The sequence below is a fragment of the Poromitra crassiceps genome (assembly GCF_964638095.1).
Source record: "Poromitra crassiceps genome assembly, chromosome: 9".
Classification (NCBI taxonomy): Eukaryota; Metazoa; Chordata; class Actinopteri; order Beryciformes; family Melamphaidae; genus Poromitra; species Poromitra crassiceps.
The window spans coordinates 50,938,431-50,963,655 of NC_139630.1; the positions used below are offsets into that span (position 1 = coordinate 50,938,431).

The window sequence follows — 25,225 nt, forward strand, 5'->3', positions numbered from 1 at the left end:
TAAATAAAAACATTTTACTGCATCTTTGCAGACTTGCATCACTATATTTCCAGGGGTGTACCAGTTTGTTCTTGTGTGATAGATATCCCTCTTCACAGCAGTTTTAATGGGCCATTTGTATGATTATTTATATGGTTTACAGCCTCCTTGTTTGATGGCGTAACAGTACCATGCCCATCCCTTGGCAAACTGCTTCTAACCTTCAGGTGCGTTGGTACACTGGCACTCAGAGTGCCAAAGTTGGGCACCAAAATGGGGTCATTTGGAAATTCGAAGCACTCTGTCATGCTTCCTGTTCCTATATTCAGCGTCACCCTCTGGATGCTTTGGCCTGAGGAGAAGGTGCAGCAGAGCATTTTAATGACATCAGGCTGATGCATTGATTGACTGAATGAATCAGTTTGATCATTGAGATTATGGTTCTGATAAAATATACAAAACTAACATAATCTGACTAGGCTTGTTCACAAACTTGCTACCACTGCACAATGTGAATAAACTTTGCAGACCAGAACTCATCATAGCATTTTAATTTACTGGCTATCCAGAAGGTATTAATGTCAGATTCAAGACCCTGGCTACATTATCATTATTTCATTGTCGAGGCCACGTTTCCAGCGGCCTGAACCATAATGCATATTTACAACAGAAAGGTGATTTTCAGACTGTGGTGAGTGTGTGAGCTTACTTTGGTAGCACGGGATGGGTAGCTTCTGGCATCGCTCCCACCAAGCTTGTCTGGTTGGCAGTTGCAGACAAAACTCAAAACAAACCATTACAGAAAGAAATGGGAATTCCCATTGTCCATCCATGGTCCATCGCAGCATTTAACCAGGCTCCATCTTGCTGTGTCACAGCCTGTCAAAATGGCTGCCCAGCCAGGTGTGCTCTTGAGTTTTTACCCGGAAGTCCTTCTTCTAGACTTCCCCAATGGCATAACCCTGTGAGTTCTACCCCCCTCAGGCCAAAAACCAATCAGAAATCCATGAGGGCGTATCCTGCCTTAACAATTATTATTAAATCTTACAATAATTTGACACTTTGACATCTTCTCTCTCTGCATGCATTAATTACATCTGCAACCTAAACCAATTCATCAATATTGGCTCTTGTCCAGTGCTCTCTGTTTAAAGGAGGCATCAGAACTGGATGTAAGAAAATCCAACAAAGAGCGAAGTCATGATGCAGTTTATACCTTTGCATACCGGTATGTCTCCAACATATTTCAAACTTGTGTATAAAACCACCTGAGCAGATAACATCTAGCCATCCAGCCTCTCTACTCAATATTCTTCCAGTGAAAACAAAAACATATTTCTCTTACATTTACACTCTATGCATATCAAACATCATACTTTTAAATGCAGAATGTGTTATTCATAATTCTGCTTATCTGTATGACAGCTCACAGTAGTTTCATGTATATATATACCAAGCCATTACTCCCTCTTTAAGTTCTATACAACAACACAATCTGTTGAACCCAGAGCTGGCCAGCTGCTCATATTAATCAAACAGCCCCACTTCCCTTTATGACACAAAGCAAATAGTCATAAATGCTCTTATCGGCCTTTCTAATAGTGTGGACGTTACAATCAGATTCATGGTGGCATAAACTATTACATTTCATCTTTATCATCCCCAACAATCACTTCCTTTTCACAAGGCTCGTTTATAACCACCCGACAGCTTGTTGCGTAATGTTATTCAAAGCTAGTCTATCGGCTTGAGGGATCTCCCACTCTGTTTACTCACATTTACATATATTTATGTGTATTTGTTTTTCACCAACAGGCAAACAGGCATGATGAATGTATGGCTGCGGTCCCACTGGGACATGTGGCTCCCCCGCTGAATGGATTTGAGGTCAGGAAAGTTGCAGCTTTACTGTGAAGCGTGGAGAGCCTCAGTCTGTTCAACACCTTATTACAATGTCATGTCTTGCATGTGTTGTTAAATAGACTTTTCTCTTTTCAACAGAGTAATATAGCCCATTGATTACTATATCTTTGCAAAATATACTAATAGCCTACACAACTTGTCAGTTACTGTGTTTAACATGGAGATATTTTAATCACAACTGATTGTAAAATAGCAAACAAAATTATCAATGAAATATACAGGAAAAGACAGTCTCCAAGAATATTCAAACAACACATACAGTCAAATGTCCGTGAACACATTGGTACGGTATGTTTGCATCTGGTGAAAGACACTGCAGTAAAATTCTTTACAATCAAATGTGATGGAAATTCCAGGGATCTCTGCATTGTATACTCCCCCTTTAATTTGGAATGCTTTGATTAATTAATTAATATTCTCTCGCTCAAGGTCTTTTTATAAACCTCGTCATTAATAAAGCAGACATTCAATTAGCACCCAAATCTTGATTGCCAATTTTGTCATAACAGTCTCCCATTCTATGCCCCCCCCCTTATAGCTGGAAGTATAGTGTGGGTAGGAAGAATTAACTAATTTCATTAATCTAATTGTCATCGCTTTCAACCATCCCACTAATAAGTACAAATTAATATGATTAATCAATTTGACGACATAAACTCATTCAATTATATTTTTTCAAAGGCAAGTGGGTGTGTTGGGGTGATAGGGAGGTGCAGCATGTGAAGGGAGGTGGGAGCAGACCAGCTTGCTCTGCGAGGAACCAGCCCACAAAATTGAAGTCAAGTCAGGCAATTAGTCATTGTGAATGATAAATAAATGATGATGAAATGTGAGGGCAGATACCCAACTGTTTCCTTTGATTCATTCAAATCTGTTGTGTGTGTGTGTGTGTGTGTGTGTGTATATATATATATATATATATATACAGTATATATATATATATATATATATATATATACATACATACATACACACACACACACACACACACACACACACACACACACACACACACACACACACACACACACACACACACACACACACACACACACACACACACACACACACACACACACACACACAACTGAATTGTTACTTTACCAGTCTAAATTACACATTCTCAATGTTTTGTCATGCTACAAACCCCAAAATAGATTTGCATTAGATCAGGACCAAGAACCTGGAAAAGTGAATCGGGCCCCTCACTTTAGAAGATTTTTTTGTTTTTAGATAAGACATTATTTGTGATTTATGAGATGATAACTGCCCAAACCTCTATACTATATATGCAGAGAGATAACAGTGACAGAGTAACAAACTTGGGAGCAATTCTTACAGTATTTGCTCATTTTGCTTCTACTAATTTATATTAAGGTCCGCGGACCCCCAGAGGTGCTTGAGCAGGTTCCCAGGGGGTCCCCGGCAAAAAAGGTATTTTCACTGTAATTCCATTAATAAGTAACACACTGCCAGAATGTACTGTATGACTATTTTGGGCATGGGTTTCATAGACTTTCTGTAATAAAACATTGAAATCAAAAATCTTATCAGATGGGGGACCCTGGGTCAAAACCTTGTCAAATGGGGGTCGGTGGTCTAATTTGTGTCAATTTAGGGAGAGATAGTTTTGTTCGGATATGGCTACCTGTAAAACTGTACCTGGACGACTGACTAGCTGCTACCTTTTTCTTTTTGCTGCTGTACTGAAGATGTTTTTATTTGTTTGTTAGTTTTTGTTTGTTTCTTCTCTTCTTTAATGCTTGATAAATGTCTCCCAACCTTCCCCCTTCCCCAAGCAGATATAGATCAAATTGTCCCATCAAAGAACCCAGTGGTCAAGGAACACTGTGTGCGTGTCTGTCATGTGATTGTATTTGAACTAATATAAAATAAAAAATAAAAATAAATAATAAAAAAATTAGGGGTCTTTGACGTGAAAAAGTTTGAGAAACACCGGCCTCATTCAATCTTCCTCAGTTTGCTCAGCAACCTCTGGAGTTACCTGAACTCTCCATTGAGAACCAGAGCAAAGTTGAATGTAAACAGTATTATTGTACTGTAGGCCTATCTCAAATAGCTCTGCAGGGCTGGATTTCTGTGTTCCCTGACACTTTATTGAGGTATACATGTTTCCATATTATCCATGTAAGGGGGGGTCTTTAGCTCCTTGCCTTCACTGTCACATATAAAATGAAATATCTGATCTGAGAACTGCATGTCCAATTATAGGCTAGCCTAAACAGCATTTTTTAATACTTGGTCGGTCCCAACATGGACATGAATCTCTATTCCTGTTGTGTTTCTCATCCTAATTCAGACTCAGGCTCCTGGCTATGAGATTATTCAATATTCTAAGCTGCTGTAGATTGATGGGTCTGAGGCCGTCTTACTGGGATCTGACTTGTGTATTTCAGATCTACTGTGAGAGGAGATGTGCTGGCACAGCGATATGGTGATGTCCTTTAATGCGATCTATCTTATCAAGCCATGGCAGCATCACCCTATTCAAACAGCAGTGTGATTGAGCAGTGATGTGGTTTGGGTTTTACATGGGGGATAGTTTTTTAGAGGCACCCTTCTCTAATTTGTGAAGTGGGGGTATTACAGAGGAGACAATTAGACCTGGGTTCGATTGGTGTATAGAGAGGCTTGGATGCTGACAGTCAAGAGAAGGCTTTCAAATGTCATACCAATTAATCTATCCAGCCATCAAACAATATTCTGGAAACAAAGTCAGGGGGGGCGATCAATCCGCATCACTTTTCCCCCCACCGGGTTATGGGAAAATTGATTAGTCAAACAAAGCATTTTGGAAGCAGAGCATGGACTTGTTCGAGATCCATTAGCCTTCATTGAGCATTTTGTTTAACATAGGATTTTCATCACAGAGAAAATGCAGTGTCCTCAATATTGTGAGCTACAACTTTACGATTTCTGATTTCTTTGTTCTCGCTTTAGATAGCTTTAGAAAGTGCTGATCGAGATTGAAAGGGGCTAACTTCTAATGTATTTGATTGAAATACCTTTCCCCACCCCTCTTTGATATGCAGATATATACGCATCACAAAATATCAGAACTATTATAATTTTGGGCTGTCCCTGCTATGGCCCAGCCCCCCCAAAAAATCCTTGATTAAATAAAATATTGTAACACTCAAAATCTTTATTTTACTCATTCCATAGAATAGCACACAAACTTACAGTGCAGCTTAACGATGCAGTGAACAATCAACCTTGCCCCTCCCATGCAGAAAGCACAAGGCATTAGACCCAGTATCAGTATTATTGTACACTGTGGGGCTCTCCTGCCATTCTATACAGCGTGGCTGCCCTAAGCTGTATCATGCAATTCCCTGTGCAGTGTATTGTTCTAAGACAGAACTGTATCACATTGTGCCCGTCATGCTGTTTTAGAGGGGAGAGAGCTTCCTCTATGGGATTTCTCCCACCCCCATCCCCTGATAATGTATCTCTCCCTAAAGGCTAGGCCTCCGTGACCTTGTCTTATTCAGCGAGGGCGTCTTGAGCGAAAGAACTGAATCCTGAATGGGCCATTTCCCCTCTTTTAACACCCCTTTAATGTCATCAGTGAAATATGAAGTCATTAGGCGATATTAAAACACTGCTGACAAACTAATTAACGGGAGACATTAAACAGGACGGGCTTGATTAATCCGCTTTAACGATTCTTTTTAAGTGGTTCTAGTCAAAATTAATACAGATTTACTGGTGATCTTAAGAGAAAAAAAACTCTTATGTGTACCAGACCTCAAGGGCAATCTAAAGTCACTGGCCTTTTACCTCGCCAGTGTACTCCCTCCCACCCTGCTCTCTGTTGCTAAACACCGAAAGTCTCTCACACTCCACAACTCACACAGTTGGTCACTGCTTCTCTGACAACAGGCCACTGGATGGAATGGACACACATTTAAAAATAAAATAGACCCTGGTCTGTTTTGATTTGAATGTTTCATAAGGAAGTTCTCATCATCAATAAGTTACAATCTTTATATTCATTGATTTCACTGTTAAATAACATTATATTTTTTCTTAAGAAATCAAAACTTATATGAACAACAACAAATGTCCATATGGCCTGAAATGTTTTTGCAGGTAATAGCCTGCAATACAAAACTGAAACAAAAATGTGTTGTTGTGGTATTATTAGGCTATTATTATTGTATTGGTATTGTTGTTGTTGTTGTTGTTGTTGTTATTATTACATTACACAGTATTACATTTATTAGGCTTATTCCATCGCCTCTTGTATATAAATTTCTTTATAAATGTCTCCCTCTTGTGGAAATTCACGTTGCAACAAGGAGCAACATGTACGGAAATGGATGGGCAGCACAGATCCAGGGTCAGCTGGCTCCTCAAACCATGATTTAATTAAGCTGTAGGTAACCATGAAAGCATGAGCTGAAAAGTGTAGGCTATATCTGGGGTATTCAAATGACCACATGCATAAATAAGGGGCTTTACATTGACGTTTTTACTGTGAACCTTCAGATTCTTTACTTTAGTTTTTAGATACCCTACAATGGAGCACAAGCGTTTACTCACATTGTTTTTATATATAGGCCCTGGTAGGCTATAAAATAGTATAAATTAGCCTATATTGGCCGAAGCAACATCACGCTATACCATTGTACAAGTTTAGTTACAAGTTTAGTTTTTAGGTTTTGTCATGGCCCCATGTAGCCTTAGCTATTCCAGCCCCTAGGATTCCCAAGTCCTCCTAATAACCCAGGCAGGCATGTCCAAAGTCCGGCCCGGGGGCCAGATGCGGCCCTTTGACCGATCTTAAGTGGCCCTCGGCTTGTCTCTCAAAATATACTATATGTGGCCCTCCACACAGTATTGGTTAATCAAGCAAGTTAAATTCACATTTTTTCTGTTCACCTAATGATGACAGCACTATCATGTTTGTAGACAAGCACCAAGTAGGAACAACACAGGCAGTAATAATATTTTCAGATGGTAAACAAAATCCTTAGAGTACAATTGTATTGTATGTGATTTTTGTTTTTATTTTTATAACCCTATGATGCGAGAAGCAGCCGGCCGGCCCTCCGATAATTTCACATTATCTAATCTGGTCCCCATTCAAAAACATTTGGACACCCCTGTAATAACCCAATGGACAAAACAGTGTCATGTTTAAATGTGCTCTATAAATAAATTTGATTGATTGATTGAGTGTCTTTTAAATCTTAATCACAATATATATAGCCTATGTTTTTATTCTTTATGTAAAGTTATCCTGTTATTAGTTTGTCCTGCATTATGTGCTGTAGCCTATCAAAATTCAAATTCGCTTTATTGGCATGAATGTCTCAAGGACAATATTGCCAAAGCATCAATGATCAATTAGATTATGTTAATGTTGCATTTTATAACTGTATTTTGAGATAGATAGATAGATAGATAGATAGATAGATAGATAGATAGATAGATAGATAGATAGATAGATAGATAGATAGATAGCTTGGATTTACCCCCCCCCCCCCCTCCCCACCGCAGTTGCGCCAAGTCCCGCCCTTAGGTTTAGACATGGAGAGTGATGATTGGTTAAGGTTAGGCTAAAAACATCAGGTTAAGCAAATCATATGCAGAGTAGGGCGGGACTTGGCGCAAAAAGTGGAGGGGTAAACGCATGGACAGTACAATGTAAACGGATGCCATCGTCACATGCTGACTGGTGACGTGCTTCCGGGCCGTGTGTGTGTGTATGTGTGTGCGCCACTCACTCTAGCGGTAGCAATTCAACGGAATATTAATTTCCTTGATAGCGTATATTTTAACCTGTTCTCCTTCTTTTGGTTAATTGTTGGTCAATACACATAGAGATAGCGATCTACAATATTTATTTGTTTGCGGCCTGCTCCGACGTTAGTAGTGTGATGCAAATAGGTCGCTTTTATGTAAGGTAGGTCAACGTTAGCTACCTAGCTAGCTAATAGTTAGCTTCGTTAGTCACACAGGGCCTGTTGGGCCTGTGAGCACAAAGGCCGCTTTTCACCATGTATCCCTCATGGGGAAATTATGGTGGCCATCAATCGCAAAGCTTTGGAGGACCTGGGCCCCGAAAGCAGCTACCTGGGGGCCAGGCTGCACCGCCTGCAGGGGGTTTCGGCGGCTACGAGGCCCCGGCGTCCGACTCCCTTTTCTCCAGCCTGCAGGAGCAGCATCTCCAGCAGATGCAGCAGCTGCAGATGCTTCACCAGAAACAGCTTCAGTCGGTGTTGCATCACAATAACAATGCTGCGGATGCGTACGGTGGTGGAGCTGCACCCGGTTATTCCGGATCATCGTGGCCGGCCGAAGGTCCCGGACATGCCGGCGGGGATTTCGGTGGCCCGTCGTACTATGGACAAGACGATGCTCCCGCGGTGCGAGGCCCCCCAGGCCCTCCACAGAACCAGCCTCAGCCTCCCCCGCCTCAACCCCAGCCTCCCCCGCCGCAGCCTCCTCCACCGCAGCCCCAGGAGGCGCTGCCGAAGCCTCCCCCGCCGCAGCCGACCCCACCGCCACCGAAGACCCTCCAGAATAACGGTGCTTCGAAATCAAAAGAGGTAAACAAGAAAGATTCCTCTACAGCAGAGGAAGAAAAATACTATTGTGCGTCTCTGTACCTTTGCAGGTAATATCTTGCAAGTGTTTGTTCTGTGGTGTGGAAAAAAAGCAATATCAAAGCTTTCATCACCAGGCCTTCATTACTCCAGCAAACCGTACTCTCAGAATTGGGTCAGATTATTTTGAAATGTAGTCAGTAACTGATTACAAATTACATGACCATTTTTGTAATAAGCAATGTAGACTACAAAACAATTGTAATCTAATCTGAATACTTTTGGATTGTACCTACAATGTATGGAGGTTTGATTCTGGCACTCAATATTTAGGGCTGGGCAATATATAGATTTTATATCAATATTGTGATATGAGACTTTAGATTTTGCCAAAATCATTTAGGATATTATGGTGATATGAGACTAGATATCATCTTAGATGTTGGATATGGTGATATGAGACCAGATGTGGATGTTTGATATGGTAAGTATGGTGATATGGCATAAGTGTTGTATTTTCCTGGTTTTAAAGGCTGCATTAAAGTAAAGTGATGTAATTTTCTGAACTTACCAGACTGTTCTAGCTGTTCTATTTGCCTTTACTCACTTAGTCGTTATATCCACATTATGTATGGTTATTTATCAAAAAATCTCTCATTGTGTAAATATATTTTGTGAGTGTGATTTTGTCCATATCGCTCAGCCCAACTTACAACTGAACATTTAGTCCACTTCATAGAAAATACAGAGATATCGCCATTCAGCAGCCTAAAATACAGGGATATGATTATTTGTCCATATCACCCACCCCTACTCAAGTTCTATTAGTAGGCTAGTGCCATTTTAATGTTAGAATGTCGTAACTCGCTCACTTTTTCATGTATAATACACAGAGACTTCACAAAATGTTTGGTCATGGAAATTTGATTTAAAGTCATGGGAAAGTCATGGAAATCCATTGGTCAAAATGTGTATTCATAGCTTTCAAGGGGCGTTACGTAAGTACAAGGAACGCCCCTTCTGGCGGTCAAAACTCAAAACAACAATGGCGCTGAACACTGACCAGACGCAGCTGCAGCAAAAAGCGGTCTTTTTTCCTCCAGTTTCCAGTCAGGAATATTTAAACGCAGCACAGCTCTGTTTCATTAGTGACATACTGACACGGTGAATCGATTCACTTTGCACCGTGACTCCAGTGTCTGCTTCATATTGGAAACGCAGCACAGCTCTGCCAGTAAAAAGCAGTTCCCTCGTAAGGGGACTGGTGTGAGCACAACAGGTATCCGGCATTTTGGCTTAACAAACAGCGTGAGAAACTAGTGACTCGGCGGGCACTGCGGAATGAACAAGTTTTTTTTTGACCGCCAGGTGGGCGTTCCCGGCAGAACGTAACGCCCCTTGAAAGCTATGAATAAAGCCTGATTACAAAACAGTGGCTGAAGTTGCTAAAGTGTAGTGTGAACAACAGCGCTGTTTGTGTGAGTGTGTTGTTACTTGTTATGGTAATGAGTTTTGCCCTTGCCCCTGGCTCTTCTGGTAACGAGCTTTGCCCCTTGCTGATTTCCTACACTGGTTGTAAGGAAACGCTGCAGACTCTTGGCCCTGAGTGGCACAGGGTTCAGCTCAGGACAGCCCTCAGGACAGCTCTTAAAACTAGTCTCGCTTGCCAGACAAGTCTCGCTTGCCAGCTTTCAGCAAGTGAAAGCAAAACATCTGCGTTAGTGCAGTGCCCGGTTCGCCCCGCTGCTGCAGAGTTCTGGTTGCTTGTTTAGTTCAAATGTATCAATATTGCACCAAATCCAAGACCGCTTGTCCTTGTCCCCAGCAACACACTCGCCAAATCAGTGTGAACTGTGAAGTCGATTGGACGAACGAACAGATCTCGAAATATGTGAAGGACACACAGACACACACCGAGAGACAGATTCCTTGCTTTATTAGTACTAGTGGAATACCCGTCCGTGCCCGTTCCCTCCCTCCCTTTAGACCCTTCCTGCAGAGTTCTGGTTGCTTGTTTAGTTCAAATGTATCAATATTGCACCAAATCCAAGACCGCTTGTCCTTGTCCCCAGCAACACACTCGCCAAATCAGTGTGAACTGTGAAGTCGATTGGACGAACGAACAGATCTCGAAATATGTGAAGGACACACAGACACACACCGAGAGACAGATTCCTTGCTTTATTAGTACTAGTGGAATACCCGTCCGTGCCCGTTCCCTCCCTCCCTTTAGACCCTTCCTTTATTCCCATTCACCCCCCTCCCTTCACATGGGTACTCATACTGACAGACACTCCTGGAATGATTAGACTTAGACTGATGACATCACAGTTGGCACTTGTGTGCAGACATACTGACATACAGACACTGCTGGAATTGCACAGACATACTGACACACAGATACTTGCGCAGACATACTGACACACAGATACTGCTGGAATTATTGGTGCACATTTGATCTAGTTTATGTTTACACAATGTATTGGCTATGTTATTGTTTCAACGATTATGCAAACCAAAAACTGCTGATTTTATTTGTGGTTTTCAAAATGTAATGATTTCAGTGAGTGAGAGTATCAGTACTTTTTGAACATTTGCAGCTCATTTTAACAACTAGGCATCTCTGCAGCTAGGAGATTCTGCAGCTCGTAATACGCAGCTCAGCCGCTGCACGGCCTCGCCCACAGCCCCCCGGCTACTGCATGGCTTCGCCTGCTCTATCGGTGTGTGTGTTGCTCACAAAATGTTATTTTTTATTTTTTATTTATTCTTTGACCTTTATTTAACCATCTCATTGAGATTAAAAACCTCTTTTGCAAGAGAGACCTGGCCAAAACTGTCTAATGAGACAAGCTCCTGTAGATTCAGTGTTTCTTGAAGCTCATTCCAGGCCAGAGGGGCAGACAAATGGAAGGCCTTTTGCCAAACTCAGTCCGAGCCTTTGGTACGGTCAGCAGGACTCTATTTTGAGACTATTTTTATTGACCTTAAAGTTGAGGTGAACCCGTTCGTCACGTGCATCTGAGTGGATTTCAGACTGAAAACAAATTGAGAGGCGGACCATATACGTGTCGATGATTTGATTTGACAATTCTGAGGACTGGCTTTGGCATTGGCCAATCCTGGCGTGTTCCACCCCCAAATCCGGGTGGGATTCAGCGTGTTGTCGTGCTATGCGAGTGGGATCCGCGGAGTACCAGGCGGACAATCCGATGCATGGGTGCTCCCTCCCGGGTGCCTAGAATCTCCGAGAGACGACCCCTGACAGCCAGGGAGGCTGTCAGGCTCGGAGGCACGTGCCATTATCATTATAAATGTAAATAATATTCCTGGAATGCGTGTTTTAACGAGCCAGTTACATTTCTTTGCATTCTTAGAAATTACCGTTTTATTTAGTTTGCATAATTGCTTAAGTTAGTACCGGTAGTTAGTTTATGGGCTAGAAACTCTGCCAGATGACAGGCACTAGGCGCCATTTTCCCCTTCATTTGGAAGAGAAAATGATCCTGAAATGAAGATTTGATTGACAGCTGCATGTCGTGAAATGATTGGTTGAAATGGGGTAGAAATTTGATAGTACTAGCTGACGCCAGAAAACTGTAAATTACTGTTATCAATGAAATCTTGAAAAATGAACTTTTGATGTGAAAAAGTGTGAAAAACTAAAGAAATTAGATTTTTGTGATTTGTTTTGCATACATTATTAAATAGGTGCACTGCATACCCAGGTATTTGAACTAAAAGAAAAGAAGTCATTTTTGGGTTCAGCTCGACTTTAAGTTTACATGCGCGTGTGTTTGTCTGTGCCCCTTAACACATTGAGTGCCAGCGACGCCATATGGCGTCATTAGAAATTTACCGTAGAGTGCCAGCGACGCCAAATGGCGTCTATAACTCGAAATTGTTTTTTTGACGGGGGGGTGTCCATCTCAGCTTCTTACATCGCCTCTTACAATATCAGAGGTATTGAATGTGTCTAACCTATTTTACAGAACCCTTAGGTGGCGACAGCGCTCTCCAGATGAGAGAACGTGAAGTAAAACACACAGAAGAAGTCATTGGGGAAAAGGAAATCGCATCGCATCCGTCCGTATGCAGCGGCTTCATTGAAGCATAACGTTTAGCTGTGCCCCTGCAGCAGCCAATCTGCTATCACAATTGAGCACCTCGGTGTCCGCTGCAACAGCCTCCGTGTCCGCTGCAACACCCATTCGCATGATCAGCCGTGGATTTGTTATTATTCTCAAGTGGAAGCATGGGAGCTGGTACACGCGGCTGTAAAAAAGCTGGATCTAGCGGACTTTCAGTGCTGAGCAGCACACGCAGAGCAAACAGCAGAGCCAAGCAGAGCAGAGAGACACTCCTCCCACAACGGGGGGGGGGGGGGGGGGGGGGAGGAGGAGGGGGGGAGGTGGGGCACGCAGAGCAGCACACAACACAGACCCAGACAGCAGGACAGGGTTGGCAAACGCAAGCCAGAATATCCGATGCCCACCAGCAGCAAAAGATCAGCAAGAAGCTGCAACCAGCAGCGCACGCAGGGGCCAGCGCTGCTGGTTTCAGCTAAAAATATTATTCTTCCAAACAAAATTCCCTTGCCTTCACTGTTTTATTGAAGGAAATTATTTTTGAGGTGTGACTACATCAGAAAATTAGCTTCAGAGTCAGTGATGTGCTTGAAATGTTTAATTTCACAAAAGGCTCATTATCTCAGCTCGTAGAAAAAAAGGTCTGTTTTTCGTTCAATCAAGCTATCTTCTCCGGCTCATAACTAAAGAACGGAAAATGGGATCAATAAACTTTAAAAGAAATTATATGACTGTTTTAAAATGCATTGCGGCCTATGTGGCACAGCAAGCAACCTTTTGCCCAAGGGCCGTGGCACTCAAAGTGTTAAGTTTACATCCATCCGTCTTATGACATCACTGATTACATCAGTGTCTTATGACATCAGTGATGTCACAATGCCTCTGGGACTGATGACATCATCAGTGATGTCACAATGCACAATTGTTCAAGTGACATCACTTATGACATCATCAGTGATTTATGATGACATCACTGATGACATAATCAGCAATGCCGCCTTGTGTGTGTGACATCACTTCCGGGACACAAAATTGAAATAAATAAACATTGCCCACATTGCCAAATTTATATATATATACCACAATAATACGGTGATATTATATTTCGGATGATGCCAACAGTGATGATGTCATATTTAAGATGGTGCCTCAGTGATGATGCCTAGTAGTGATGATGTCATTTTGTAGAGTGGCGGTTCTGGCACTGATGATGTCACTCATAGATAGTCCCACTGATGATGTCATTTTTTTTTTTTTTTTTAACCTTTATTTAACCAGATAAGACATTTGAGATACAAGATCTCTTTTGCGAATGTGATCTGGCCAAGAAGGCAGCAATTACAAGCCAGGTTACAATCAACATAAATTACAGTAAATAAAAGGAAACATAAAAACAGGGCTATAAAGCTGAAACAATTCAAAAAGCAGGGACAACCAAATACATCATAAAATACCACATCCAAGGGTAATAAATAACACAAGATCAAGAACGTAAAAACATATGGCCTAAAAACAAGAATAACAGGTCAAAAAGGGCAAAATAAACTAGACATTACTGCAGGAGCAGCTTGCAGTAAGAACTTCAGATAAAGCATGTTTAAAACTGGACAGAGGAATGGAAGAGACCAGTTTTAAACGGGACTGCAGGTCGTTCCACGACCAGGGACCAAAGTAAGAGAGACTCTTTTTTCCAGATTCTGTTCGCATCATTGGCACTTTGAATTTCAACCAGCTATTTGATCTTAAATTATGGGAGTTGTTTATCGCTACAAACGTAGAGCAGATATATGAGGGTAGTTTGCCCAGGATGGCCTTGTATATGAACATGTACCAATGTCGCATTCTGCGCAGGGCAAGGGAGGACCATCCAACCAGGTCATACAAGGTGCAATGATGAGTCCTGTAACCTGAGTTTGTAATATATCTCAGAGCGGCATGGTAAAGGGGGTCCAGTTTAGACAAGGAAGTAGGGCTAGAAAGACTGTAAACAACATCACCATAGTCTAGCTGAGACATAAAAAGGCTTTCCACCAGGCGTTTACGGGCAGACAAGGAGAAACAGGCTTTAAGTCTGTACAAGAAACTGAGAGTAAATTTAAGCTTCTTAGACAAAGTGGAAATATGCAATTTAAAATTAAGGTGATTATCAAACCAGAAACCCAAGTATTTATAAGACTCAATGAACTCAATGGGTGCACCATCAAGTGTACATAGAGGAGGCGAGGAGGGCACAGTGTTACCATGTGCGAACAGCATGGCTTTGGTTTTGCTCGCATTTAGGAGAAGTTTAGAGTCAATTAAGGCATGCTGGAGGATGGAGAAATCGGCTTGGAGGTAATTAACTGCAGTCTCTAGAGAAGGAGCGGAGGCATATAAAACCGTATCGTCAGCATACATATGATATTTAGAATGCTTTAGGCCGTCACAAATTCCATTAGCATAAATTAAAAAGAGGAGGGGCCCCAGGACCGAGCCTTGTGGGACCCCTTTATCCAAGACTACGGAGTCGGAGATGACAGAGCCGAGTCTCACACACTGAGTGCGATCTGAAAGATAATCTAAAAACCAGTCGGCTACCTTTTGACCAACACTGATTTTTAATAAGATGTTAATTAAAATCTGATGGTCCACTGTATCGAACCATCAATGGGGTGAGATCAATGAATAAAGCTATACAGAAGGATTTTTTATCGGTGGCTACTTTCAGGTCATCCAAGACTTTCAGGCTAGCTGTCACAGTGCTGTGGCCTGATCTGAAGCCAGACTGCAAACTGCTGAGAGTGTTACTGGAGTCGAGGAAGGACTTGAGTTGATTAGACACTAAAGTTTCCAAGATCTTGGCTAATGCACAGAGGTTGGAGATTGGCCTATAGTTATTTAGAACCGTAGAATCACCAGACTTCAGGAGAGGTGATTCTATTTTGTAGAGTGATGTCATGTTCTTGTGAACTATAAATGGATTGCTGCCAGTTTTCCGCAGTCGTTCATAGATTCTCATCTTACGGCAACCTTCTGCAGCAGTCTGCACGTAAACTCTCTCACAGCTTAACAGATATGCCAGCCTAAAAATACCCAGATATATTATATTCTTTGTCCATATCGCCCGCCCAGCCCTATTTCCTATCAAATAAATTGTTTTTGAGTCTTAAATGTTTGTTGAGGTCTTAAAAGGTCTTAAAAAAGCATTACACTGACTTTGGAAATGCTGCAAGAACCCTGAAACATGCTGCTGTCACTCCATTCCCGATCGCATCGTCCCATCATCTGTGTTACGTACTGCTGGTTGGGCTATACCACTTGGTTGAAAAGGGGGTGTTAGCAATCCAAATGCAACTATGTACATCCAAACAGAACAGATATTTTACTTAGTATTTTATTAATTACTAGATTGAAAAGATTGAGAGATTACATTTTAACTAAATTTTTGACTTTTAAAAGCACTCCTAATTTCAGAGTATGGTCATGAAAAACCTGCAAAAGTAATGAAAATTTAAAAGACAATTTCCGAGCCCTGTAAAGGTTATGGGAAAAAATAGTTTTGGAAAAGTCATGGAAATATATCTAAACTTGCACAATATAATTACTAATTAATCCAGGCATAAAAATAGTATAACATAAACTGGGACATAACCGTTTGTGAGAAGTGAATTCATTCTGGCTCAGTCAATTTACAGGCACGCCCACTAGCCTACATTTGCCTGCTGGCTGCAGCTGAGGTAGCAAATGTACTATGCCGCCGGCAACATGCCAGGGAAGTGCAGCTTCAACAATATGTTGCTTTTCAAAATTAACTACCAATTATGGCTCGTGAAAGACACAGACACGCTAAAATGCAACCCGTGCTGTAAAACAATTGACATTTCCAATATGGCTGCGCTCCATAGCCATGTGAACGGGGAAAATGCACGGGAGCTTGTACAGTTTCCACTGCGAACAAACTGACATCCACCGACGCTAGCGTTCCTGTTTTTACCACAGCAAGGAAACAGACAAGTTTGGACTTTTCAACAAAAAACCTGGTCAAGGGATTTTCACTACGGTAAATCCACAGTGAACCAGAACTGCTTAACTCATCTTTAAAGGGATATGTCACTTTTTCGGGAGTTTAGCTCATTTGCCATAACCGCCCCACATAACCAAGGTACACCATGCCTTTACCGTCACTGTGCGAGCAGTGACCTGTAGTGACCTACAGGCGTGAAGTTAGTAAGTATCGCCGTATAATGAATGCCAATGGTACACCCGTTCAAAATAACCAAAAACACATATCTAATAGCGCCAAAATACATGTTGTGCTTTGGGTACTCGCCACAAGATGAAATATTAATCCATAGTTACATGAAACATAATTTTTGGAGTAAATCCCCACACCATTTTCGGAGTAAATCCCCACACCGAGTTACTTCCTTGTTTGCCTGTAAAGAGCGCTTCTTCTTTTTTTTTAATATATATATTTTTCCCCATTTTTATCCCCCATTAGTGCTAATTTAATTTATTTATCCTGGTTGCTACTCAACGCTCTGCCGATCTGGGGAGAGCCGAAACTGGCTCCATGCTTCCTCCGAGACATGGGCAATTAGCCAGCCGCTTCTTTTCACCTGACAGAGGAAGCTTCACCGGTAGGACATAGCACGTGGGAGGTTCACGCTATTCCAACCGGTTCCCCTCCCTCCGAACAGGCGCCCTTAACGACCAGAGGAGGAACCACATTAGCAACCAGGATATTGCATGTTTTGGTGAAGTGGTTCCTATATGAAGGAAACCCCCGGGAGGCACAGGGAGAACATGCAAACTCCACACAGAAAGGCCCTTTTTGACGACCCCACCCGGGCGGTGGGCACTCGAGGACATGCGGACGGGCACGCATTCCTTCAGCGTTCACAGCGTCCCAGGTGGGAATCGAACCCAGGACCTTCGAGCTGTGAGGCGACAGCGCTTACCACTGCACCACCGTACCCCCTCAAAAGAGCGCTTCTGCTGTACACAGCGCATCGCATCCGCTGTATGTCGCGTATGCCTGGCGGCCATGTTTACAAACCAATTTCTCTGCGTTTGGATTAATATTTACTCACGTGGTGAGTACCCGAAGCACAACATGTATTTTGGCACTATTAGATATGTGTTTTTGGTTATTTTGAACCGGTGTACCATTGGCATCCATTAGATGGCGATACTTAATAACTTCACAACTGTAGGTCACTGTATACTGCTCGGACAGTGACGGTAAAGGCATGGTGTACCTTGGTTATGTGGGGGGGATATGGAAAATGAGCTAAACTCCCCAAAAAGTGGCGTATCCCTTTTTGTATTTTTAATTCAGTCATTCACAGTCAGCACTCATTCACTGTCAGTGTTCTGTAGGGCTGACACGGATCACGGATAATCCGTGACCCGTACGGATCAGCCCCCACGGTTCGGAACGCGGTTCCGAACGTCAATGGTCTGCGGATCCCCCCCCTTTCGTTTCATTTAAGGTTAGTGTATGAGAACGGCTGCAGCGCAGCCAGACAGACAGGCATAATCATGGCAAGCACAAGTGAGCTTCCTTGTCCCGCTGTAAGTCTCTCTGAAGGCTGTGGCTAGTGGCTACTAAAGACAGCGTCACATAAACTTATTTCAACACCTCTGAAAAAGCACAGCGTGTTGCGGGCTGCACAAGATAACGAGAGCCACAACACACACACACACACGCACACGTTTCACAAACACATTATCACCGGACGGTGAAATGTTGCCTTAGGACACATAACAACAAAAAACACGTGGGGCCACTGAGTAGCTTAACGTAGCATCAACGTTATATTTCCAGACTCACCTGGTCTGGTCTGTACCCGTGTCAAGTGACTGCAGGTTGTTAGCAAGCAACAGCCACGAAGTTAGGCATAGCAGTGCCACCTAAAACAGGAAGTTGGGTTGTTCTGCCTTCAGAGTAAAAGCATACATTGTCACTTGTGAGAAAAAAATATTTTTTGAGCTGTGCAGGGCAACAAATGGTTAGAGAATTATAATAGTATTAAAAAAATCAAATTGAAAATCTAATTTTGAGAGAAAAAATCTGATATATATATATATTTTTTGCTGATCCGAAAAATCTGTGATCCGTGGCTCAAAATCCGTCACGCGATCCGATCCGTGGGTTTTCTGATCCGTGCCAGCCCTAGGGTTTTGTCTTCACGGGAAAGGAAAAAGGTTCCCCATCTGTATTTGTTTTACTGTCTTTATTTCACTCAGGAGCAACAACAATACTGGTACAAACAACACCTTCAGAATCTAAAGAAATTGAAAGAAGAGAAGGCCAGGCAGAGTCAGAAAGAGGGGAATGGTCCTGCCGCTGCGCCACCACCTCCTATCCCATCAGAGCCACAAAGCAATGCACCGCCACCACCCCCACCGAAAGAGCAGCCACCAGCGCCACCTCCACCACCTGAGGAGGTATGTATGCACTATAGACAAACATATGTGCGTGTGCATATTGTTTGTGTGTGTGTTAGAGGTAGACTGATTAATCGGGCCGATTATTGACATTTTTGAGATCTTGGCATCGGCCAATGCCTGGCCGATTAAAAAAAAATCTGTATGTCTGCACTTAACTGGTGGCACTGGGACTAAAAACAGATGCTGCTACTGCGTGCACTATAATAACAAAAAATATATATTTTATTTCTGCAAGTATTTACACTGCACTGCAGACAGGGTGCAGATCTATACTTAAGCAAACCGAGATAATGCAGACAATAACATTAGTGTTAAATAAATGTTAATTTAAGTTCAGCATTTTTGCGTCTCATTTGTTTCTTTGTTGTTTATTTTATCAGATGCAAAAAAACAACAGGATATCGGCATTATATATCGGCCATCGGCTGCCCTGCTCTCTAAATATTGGATCATGTTTTGGAAATAAGTAAATAGTGTACAATACCATGTGAGACTAGTGAAGTGTTTTGTCAGCTTGTGTCACCTCTTCATCACAGACTGTTTTTTTTGTTTTTGCAGCCAGTGGTGCCTCAGGACCCGGAGGAGGTGGCGCGCCTGCAGCAGCTGCAGGTTGCAGCAGCACAGTGGCAGCAGGTGCAGCAGCAGAGGGCAGGCGTACAATACCAGGCTCTCATGCAACAGCATGAGAAGCTACAGCAGATCCTGGAACAGTACCAACAGTTGATTCAGCCGCCAACGGACCTACAGGTAGCTTGATGGTGTTCTCATTGATAATTATGACTGCGCAGATAGTAGCTATCACAATGAATTGGATTAGATTTAGCTGAACTAACATGCACCCAACATATTGAGTAGAAATGTATCAATAACAATGTGCAAATAAGTTTGAATTCCAAACATCATAGGATAAAAAAAAAAAAAACTAGGTGAAGAATTAAAGCAAATTTACACAAAGTACAGCAATGTACTTCTTATGGGCCTACAAAGAGCATCATATTACAAGTTCACTTCATATTCTCCCTTGTGTAACACTTTACTACATACATGACCTTTGTAAAAAGAGAAAATGAAGCAATTTATTCATACTTTCGGTTTATTCATACTTTCGGTGCTGAGAAAAGTAGGAAAAAATAGAAGTATAGAGGCAACGAATGCAGAAGCTGCTGTAACTGGCATCCACTACCATGGCAGCATCTTGGATTACTCTGAGCTCTTTGTTATGCATGTACAATTATTATAATTATACTTTAATGAATAACAACATCTTCTCCTCAATGTTTTTTTTTGCAGTCAATGTCTGCCGAAATGCAGCTCAGGCACTACGACACGCAAAAGCAGCAGTTCACCCCATTGTTCAAAGACTGGGAACACACCTTCAGCCTCTGGTACGAACAGTTCCGGACATACCCCCACAAAGACCAACTCCAGGACTATGAACTCCAGTGGAAGCAGTGGAAAGAGCAGATGAACGCCACCTATGCACACCTGGAAGAGCGGGTGGCCACTCTCAAAGCCATGGTGCCATACCCCTCGAGCCAGTACAGTAGTGGGGTAACGGGACCGTATGGGCAGTACTCTGGACAAGACATGCAAGTGCAGCAGCCAGGCATGGTGAGCCCAGCTACGCAGCATTCTCCTGCTGCTGTTGGACCTAGGCCCCAAGGTCCGCGACCCACTGGATTTGGGCCACAATCAGAATCACCCGCTGTGGCAGGAGGGGGCCCTGCTGGTAGTGGAGTCAGACCACCCACACCCAGACCACCCACACCTGGTCAACCACCTCACTTCACCGGCACTACAGGTCCAAGGTGAGCCGTCCCTGCAACCTTTCAATTTGGAGTAATGTTGAATGGAAAAGTAGATGTTACTTTATCATTAAGCATCCTTAAAACAAAGTTTGTATCTGAATAACAATGTCTTTTTGCATTTAATTGTCCTACAGCCTTGATGGTCCCAGAGGAAACACCCCAAGATCTGAACAGCCACAGCGGTTTGATGGTCCACCCAGATTTGATCAATCGCAGCAGCGCTTTGATGGCCCCTCCAGATTTGACCAATCGCAGCAGCGCTCTGATGGTCCCTCCAGATTTGACCAATCGCAGCAGCGCTCTGATGGTCCCTCCAGATTTGACCAATCGCAGCAGCGCTCTGATAGGCCCTCCAGATTTGACCAACCGCCGCAGCGATTTGATGGTCCCCCCAGATTTGACCAATCACAGAAGCGATTTGACGGTCCCCCTGAATTTGACCAATCGCAGCAGCGATTTGATGGTCCCCCCAGATTTGACCAATCGCAGCAGCGCTTTGACGGTCCCCCAGAATTTGACCAACCACAGCAGCGCTTTGATGGTCCCCCAGAACTTGACCAATCGCAGCAGCGCTTTGATGGTCCCCCCAAATTTGACCAATCGCAGCAGCGCTTTGATGGTCCCCCCAAATTTGACCAATCGCAGCAGCGCTTTGATGGTCCCCCCAGATTTAACCAACCACAGCAGCGCTTTGATGGTCCACCCCGATTTGACCGTCCACAATTTGATCAGTCCCCAAGAGGAGGCCAACCTCGGTTTGGGCAGCAGCCTAGATTTGAACCGCCCCCAAGGCAAACTGGCCCTTCACCTCGCTTTGAACGGCCTTCTGGGCCTTCACCTCGCTTTGAACGGCCCCCTGGCCCTTCACCTCGCTTTGAACGCCCCCCTGGGCCTCCGCCTGGCTTTGAACGCCCCCCTGGGCCTCCGCCTGGCTTTGAACGCCCCCCTGGGCCTCCACCTGGCTTTGAACGCCCCCCTGGGCCTCCACCTGTCTTTGAACGGCCTCCTGGGCCCCAGCAAGGTCCTCCGCCTAAGACAGAGCCAGCCACTAAACAACCCACCAATACTGATTCCAAGGCTGCAGTCAAATCAGAAAAGCAACTGCAGACTCCAAAAGAAAATTCATCAAAATCTGATAAAAAGATCAATGCAGAAAACCTGGCAGATGACAACCTACTCGGAAACGACGGCTTCTTTGTCCAAAAGGACCCCATTCCCCAGACATCACAGACAGACACAAAGCCTGAGAAGTCAGATGGCAATAAGGATTCTGCTACCAGTGATAAACCCAACCCTGTCAGCACCAAGCCCTCTGTAGCTCCCTTGCCTGGGCCTCCAAAAAATGCAGCTGTGCAGAATAACCTCAAACCAGGTGGGCCAGCGCCAAATAACAACAAACCCCAGCTGGGGCCAAAGCCCCTTGGAATCCAACCTTCTGAGCAAGCACAATCAAGACCAGAGCCTCCAACGCCTCCACCTGCAATGGTGCATGGCCGGGGACGAGGTCAGCCCCCAGTACCTGTCCAAGGACGTGGCCGAGGATTTGGGCAAATGGGGCGTGGAGGGTTCACGGGTGCTAACGCTGTGCCGCTTGGGGAGAAGGTGAATGAACCTGGCAGGGGGCGAGGTCAGCCCCCAGTACCTGTCCCAGAGCCTCCAACGCCTCCACCTGCAATGGTACATGGCCGGGGACGAGGTCAGCCCCCAGTACCTGTCCAAGGACGTGGACGAGGATTTGGGCAAATGGGGCGTGGGGAATTCAGGGGTCCTAACACTTTGCCGCTTGGAGGGGAGGTGGATGGACCGTCTTATGACTACATGCCACCACATGAGGAGATTGTGATGCAGGAAGAGGACATTGGGATGCAGGAAGAGCAGGAAGACTACCAATGGCAAGATCCCTCATATGAGGAACCTGGCGGTGAGGAATCAGAGGCGCCTCCCGAAGAAGAAGTGTGGATGCCAGAGGAATCTTACTTTCCAGAAGAGGAGTATTATGATGAGACAATGGTAGGACCCCCTATGGGTAGAGGACTACCCCCTATGAGGAGAGGGGGGCCGCCTTTTGGGAGAGGCGGACCGCCTTTTGGGAGAGGTGGACCACCTTTTGGGAGAGGCGGGCCACCTTTTGGGAGAGGCGGGCCACCTTTCGGGAGAGGAGGGCCGCCTTTGGGGAGAGGAGGACCACCTATGGGAAGAGGAGGACCACCTATGGGAAGAGGAGAGCCAATGGATATGCACTGGGAAGAGCCTGAGACAGAGGAGTACCTGGAGGAAGGAGACCCTTATTGGGAAGAACCTCCAATGAGACCTCCAATGAGAGGTATGAGACCCCCATTTCCACCTGGTCGGGGTCGTCCTCCACTGGGCCATCCCGGTTTCATGCACCCGGGTCGAGGACGGCCCCCTCACCCAGCACATGGGGCAATGGATCATGATCCATTAGATCCTTCAATGGACCCTGATGGCATAGAAATCGATCCAATGATGCATCCTATGCACCGTGGCCATGCCCCTCGTGGCCATCCTATGCATCCCGATATGGCAAGAGGGAGGCGGCATCTGCCACCCTCTCATGATATGATGGATCCAATGGGAGAGCCGTTGTATGATGAAGGCATGGAGGGAGAACTAGGATGGCATCAGCCCCCTCACGGCAGAGGCCCTCCGCTGCCTCCACATGAGGTTATGGAGAGGGGAGGGATGATGAGGCGACCTATGGGTCGAGGCATGGCAAGAGGGATGCGGCGTCCAGGTCTACCTCCTGAGGAATATGAAGAGGGATACGGCGGTGAGGGTATTGTCAAGGATTATGGCCATCAGGAGGACAGATATGGCTGGAGACCACCACAGGAATATCCCCCTGAGGAGTATGAACATGAGGATCGATTCTATGACACTGAATGGGACAGAGAGCGTGCCCCACCGGAGAGGGAGTACCCTCCACGCATGCCACCACCACCAGAGCGCTTCAGAGATGACCAATGGCCAGAGGAAAGGGAAAGAGGGCACCCATATCCATACGAAGAGCATGAAAGGGGAAGAGGAGAGCTTAGAATACGCGAGTACGGCGATGAGCCTCCATATCGTAAAGAAGAACCACCGTACGCAGCACCCCCTTCTGAGTGGGATAGGCCTACAAGATCGCCACCACCACCCGAGAGAGGGTATCCTCCAGACTATGAGGATCGTAGACCCCACTATGACGACCACAGAGAAGATATCCCTCCTGCACCACCCCCGGCTGCACCTATCACAAATGTGCCAGAGAGCACACATGACTCGGCAGCAAGTGCAGCAGGTGTACTTGCTCTCTCCCAGCATCAGCATGAAATAATCTTGAAAGCGGCTCAAGAGCTTAAATTGATAAGGTAATTTACATTTGATTATTGATATTTGAATTTTCGCATAAAAAGGCAAGAAAAAGTGTATCATCACATTTGTTATATTTAGGCTTTAGCTTATTTTTGACCAGATGTTTGGTGCTTTTAAATGACAAATTCCATATTTTAAACGGGCAATATTTGAAAGTCCGACACCGAAATAAGAAACGGACTAAAAATGTTGATCAGAAAATAAGTCTTTAATTGTAAATTATATTCCTACTCTTTCATAATCTTTGAAAGGCTCAGGTGAACCCTGTGCATACATGTGACATCTGCCTTACTTATTTTACCATCAAAGATGGTTTTGGGGGAACTTTCATGAGCATTTAACTAACATTCCTTTGTTCTACAGAGAACGACAGGAGGTGAAGACGCCTGGAACCGAGCCTGCTACACCTGAAGCCATACCTGAGCTTCCTGCTGGTCTTCTGGGTTTGGAGATCCCTCTAGAAGTGAGGAATGCTCTAAAGGTAAATGATAACTATTAGTATTTATTTATTTTACATAATTTATATTTATATAATTTATATATTCATATATATTTTTTATTTTTGCATATACATAATGTATTTTACTCTTAGATCCATATCAAATTGCATTTTTTTTTCATCCTTAGTGCATGGCAGCAGCTGGACAGACTCCGACTGACCCAGCTGCGTCTTGGGATACCAAGCCTGTCACCACAAGTTACCAGACATCTCTCCCTGCTGCTCCAGTCATGCCAAAGACTGTGGATTATGGCCACGGGCATGGTAGTAACAGCAAATAATAGTTTTTAAGACATTCACAGAAATGTGAAGTTTCAGGACATTGTTGGTAAAAATGATCTCTCTCGATATTTAGAACCTGGTGCCACCGTTGAGCGCATCTCCTATGGTGAGAGGGTTTTGTTGAGGCCTGACCCATTGTCATCAGAGAGGGGTTATGAAAAAGGTGAGTTTTATCAACACCATAAAGCACATCTTGGGCCAATCAAATTAAGCTTGCATTTATTGTAACCAGGTTTGTAGGTTTTTTTTTATCCATGC

At 44.0% G+C, this 25,225-nt stretch overlaps 1 protein-coding gene across 1 annotated transcript in view; it reads left to right on the forward strand.

Moving 5' to 3' along the window:
* Positions 1–7,655: 7,655 nt before the first annotated feature.
* Positions 7,656–25,225, forward strand: part of ylpm1 (YLP motif containing 1) — a 60,771-nt gene continuing 43,201 nt past the window's right edge. Inside the window, exons 1-8 of the mRNA XM_083643045.1 lie at positions 7,656–8,483; positions 18,800–19,000; positions 19,562–19,750; positions 20,294–20,811; positions 20,946–24,182; positions 24,550–24,667; positions 24,814–24,949; positions 25,041–25,130. Of these exons, the coding sequence (XP_083499171.1) occupies positions 7,932–8,483; positions 18,800–19,000; positions 19,562–19,750; positions 20,294–20,811; positions 20,946–24,182; positions 24,550–24,667; positions 24,814–24,949; positions 25,041–25,130 (5,041 nt within the window). The 5' untranslated portion in view covers positions 7,656–7,931. The remainder of the gene's footprint in view (positions 8,484–18,799; positions 19,001–19,561; positions 19,751–20,293; positions 20,812–20,945; positions 24,183–24,549; positions 24,668–24,813; positions 24,950–25,040; positions 25,131–25,225) is intronic.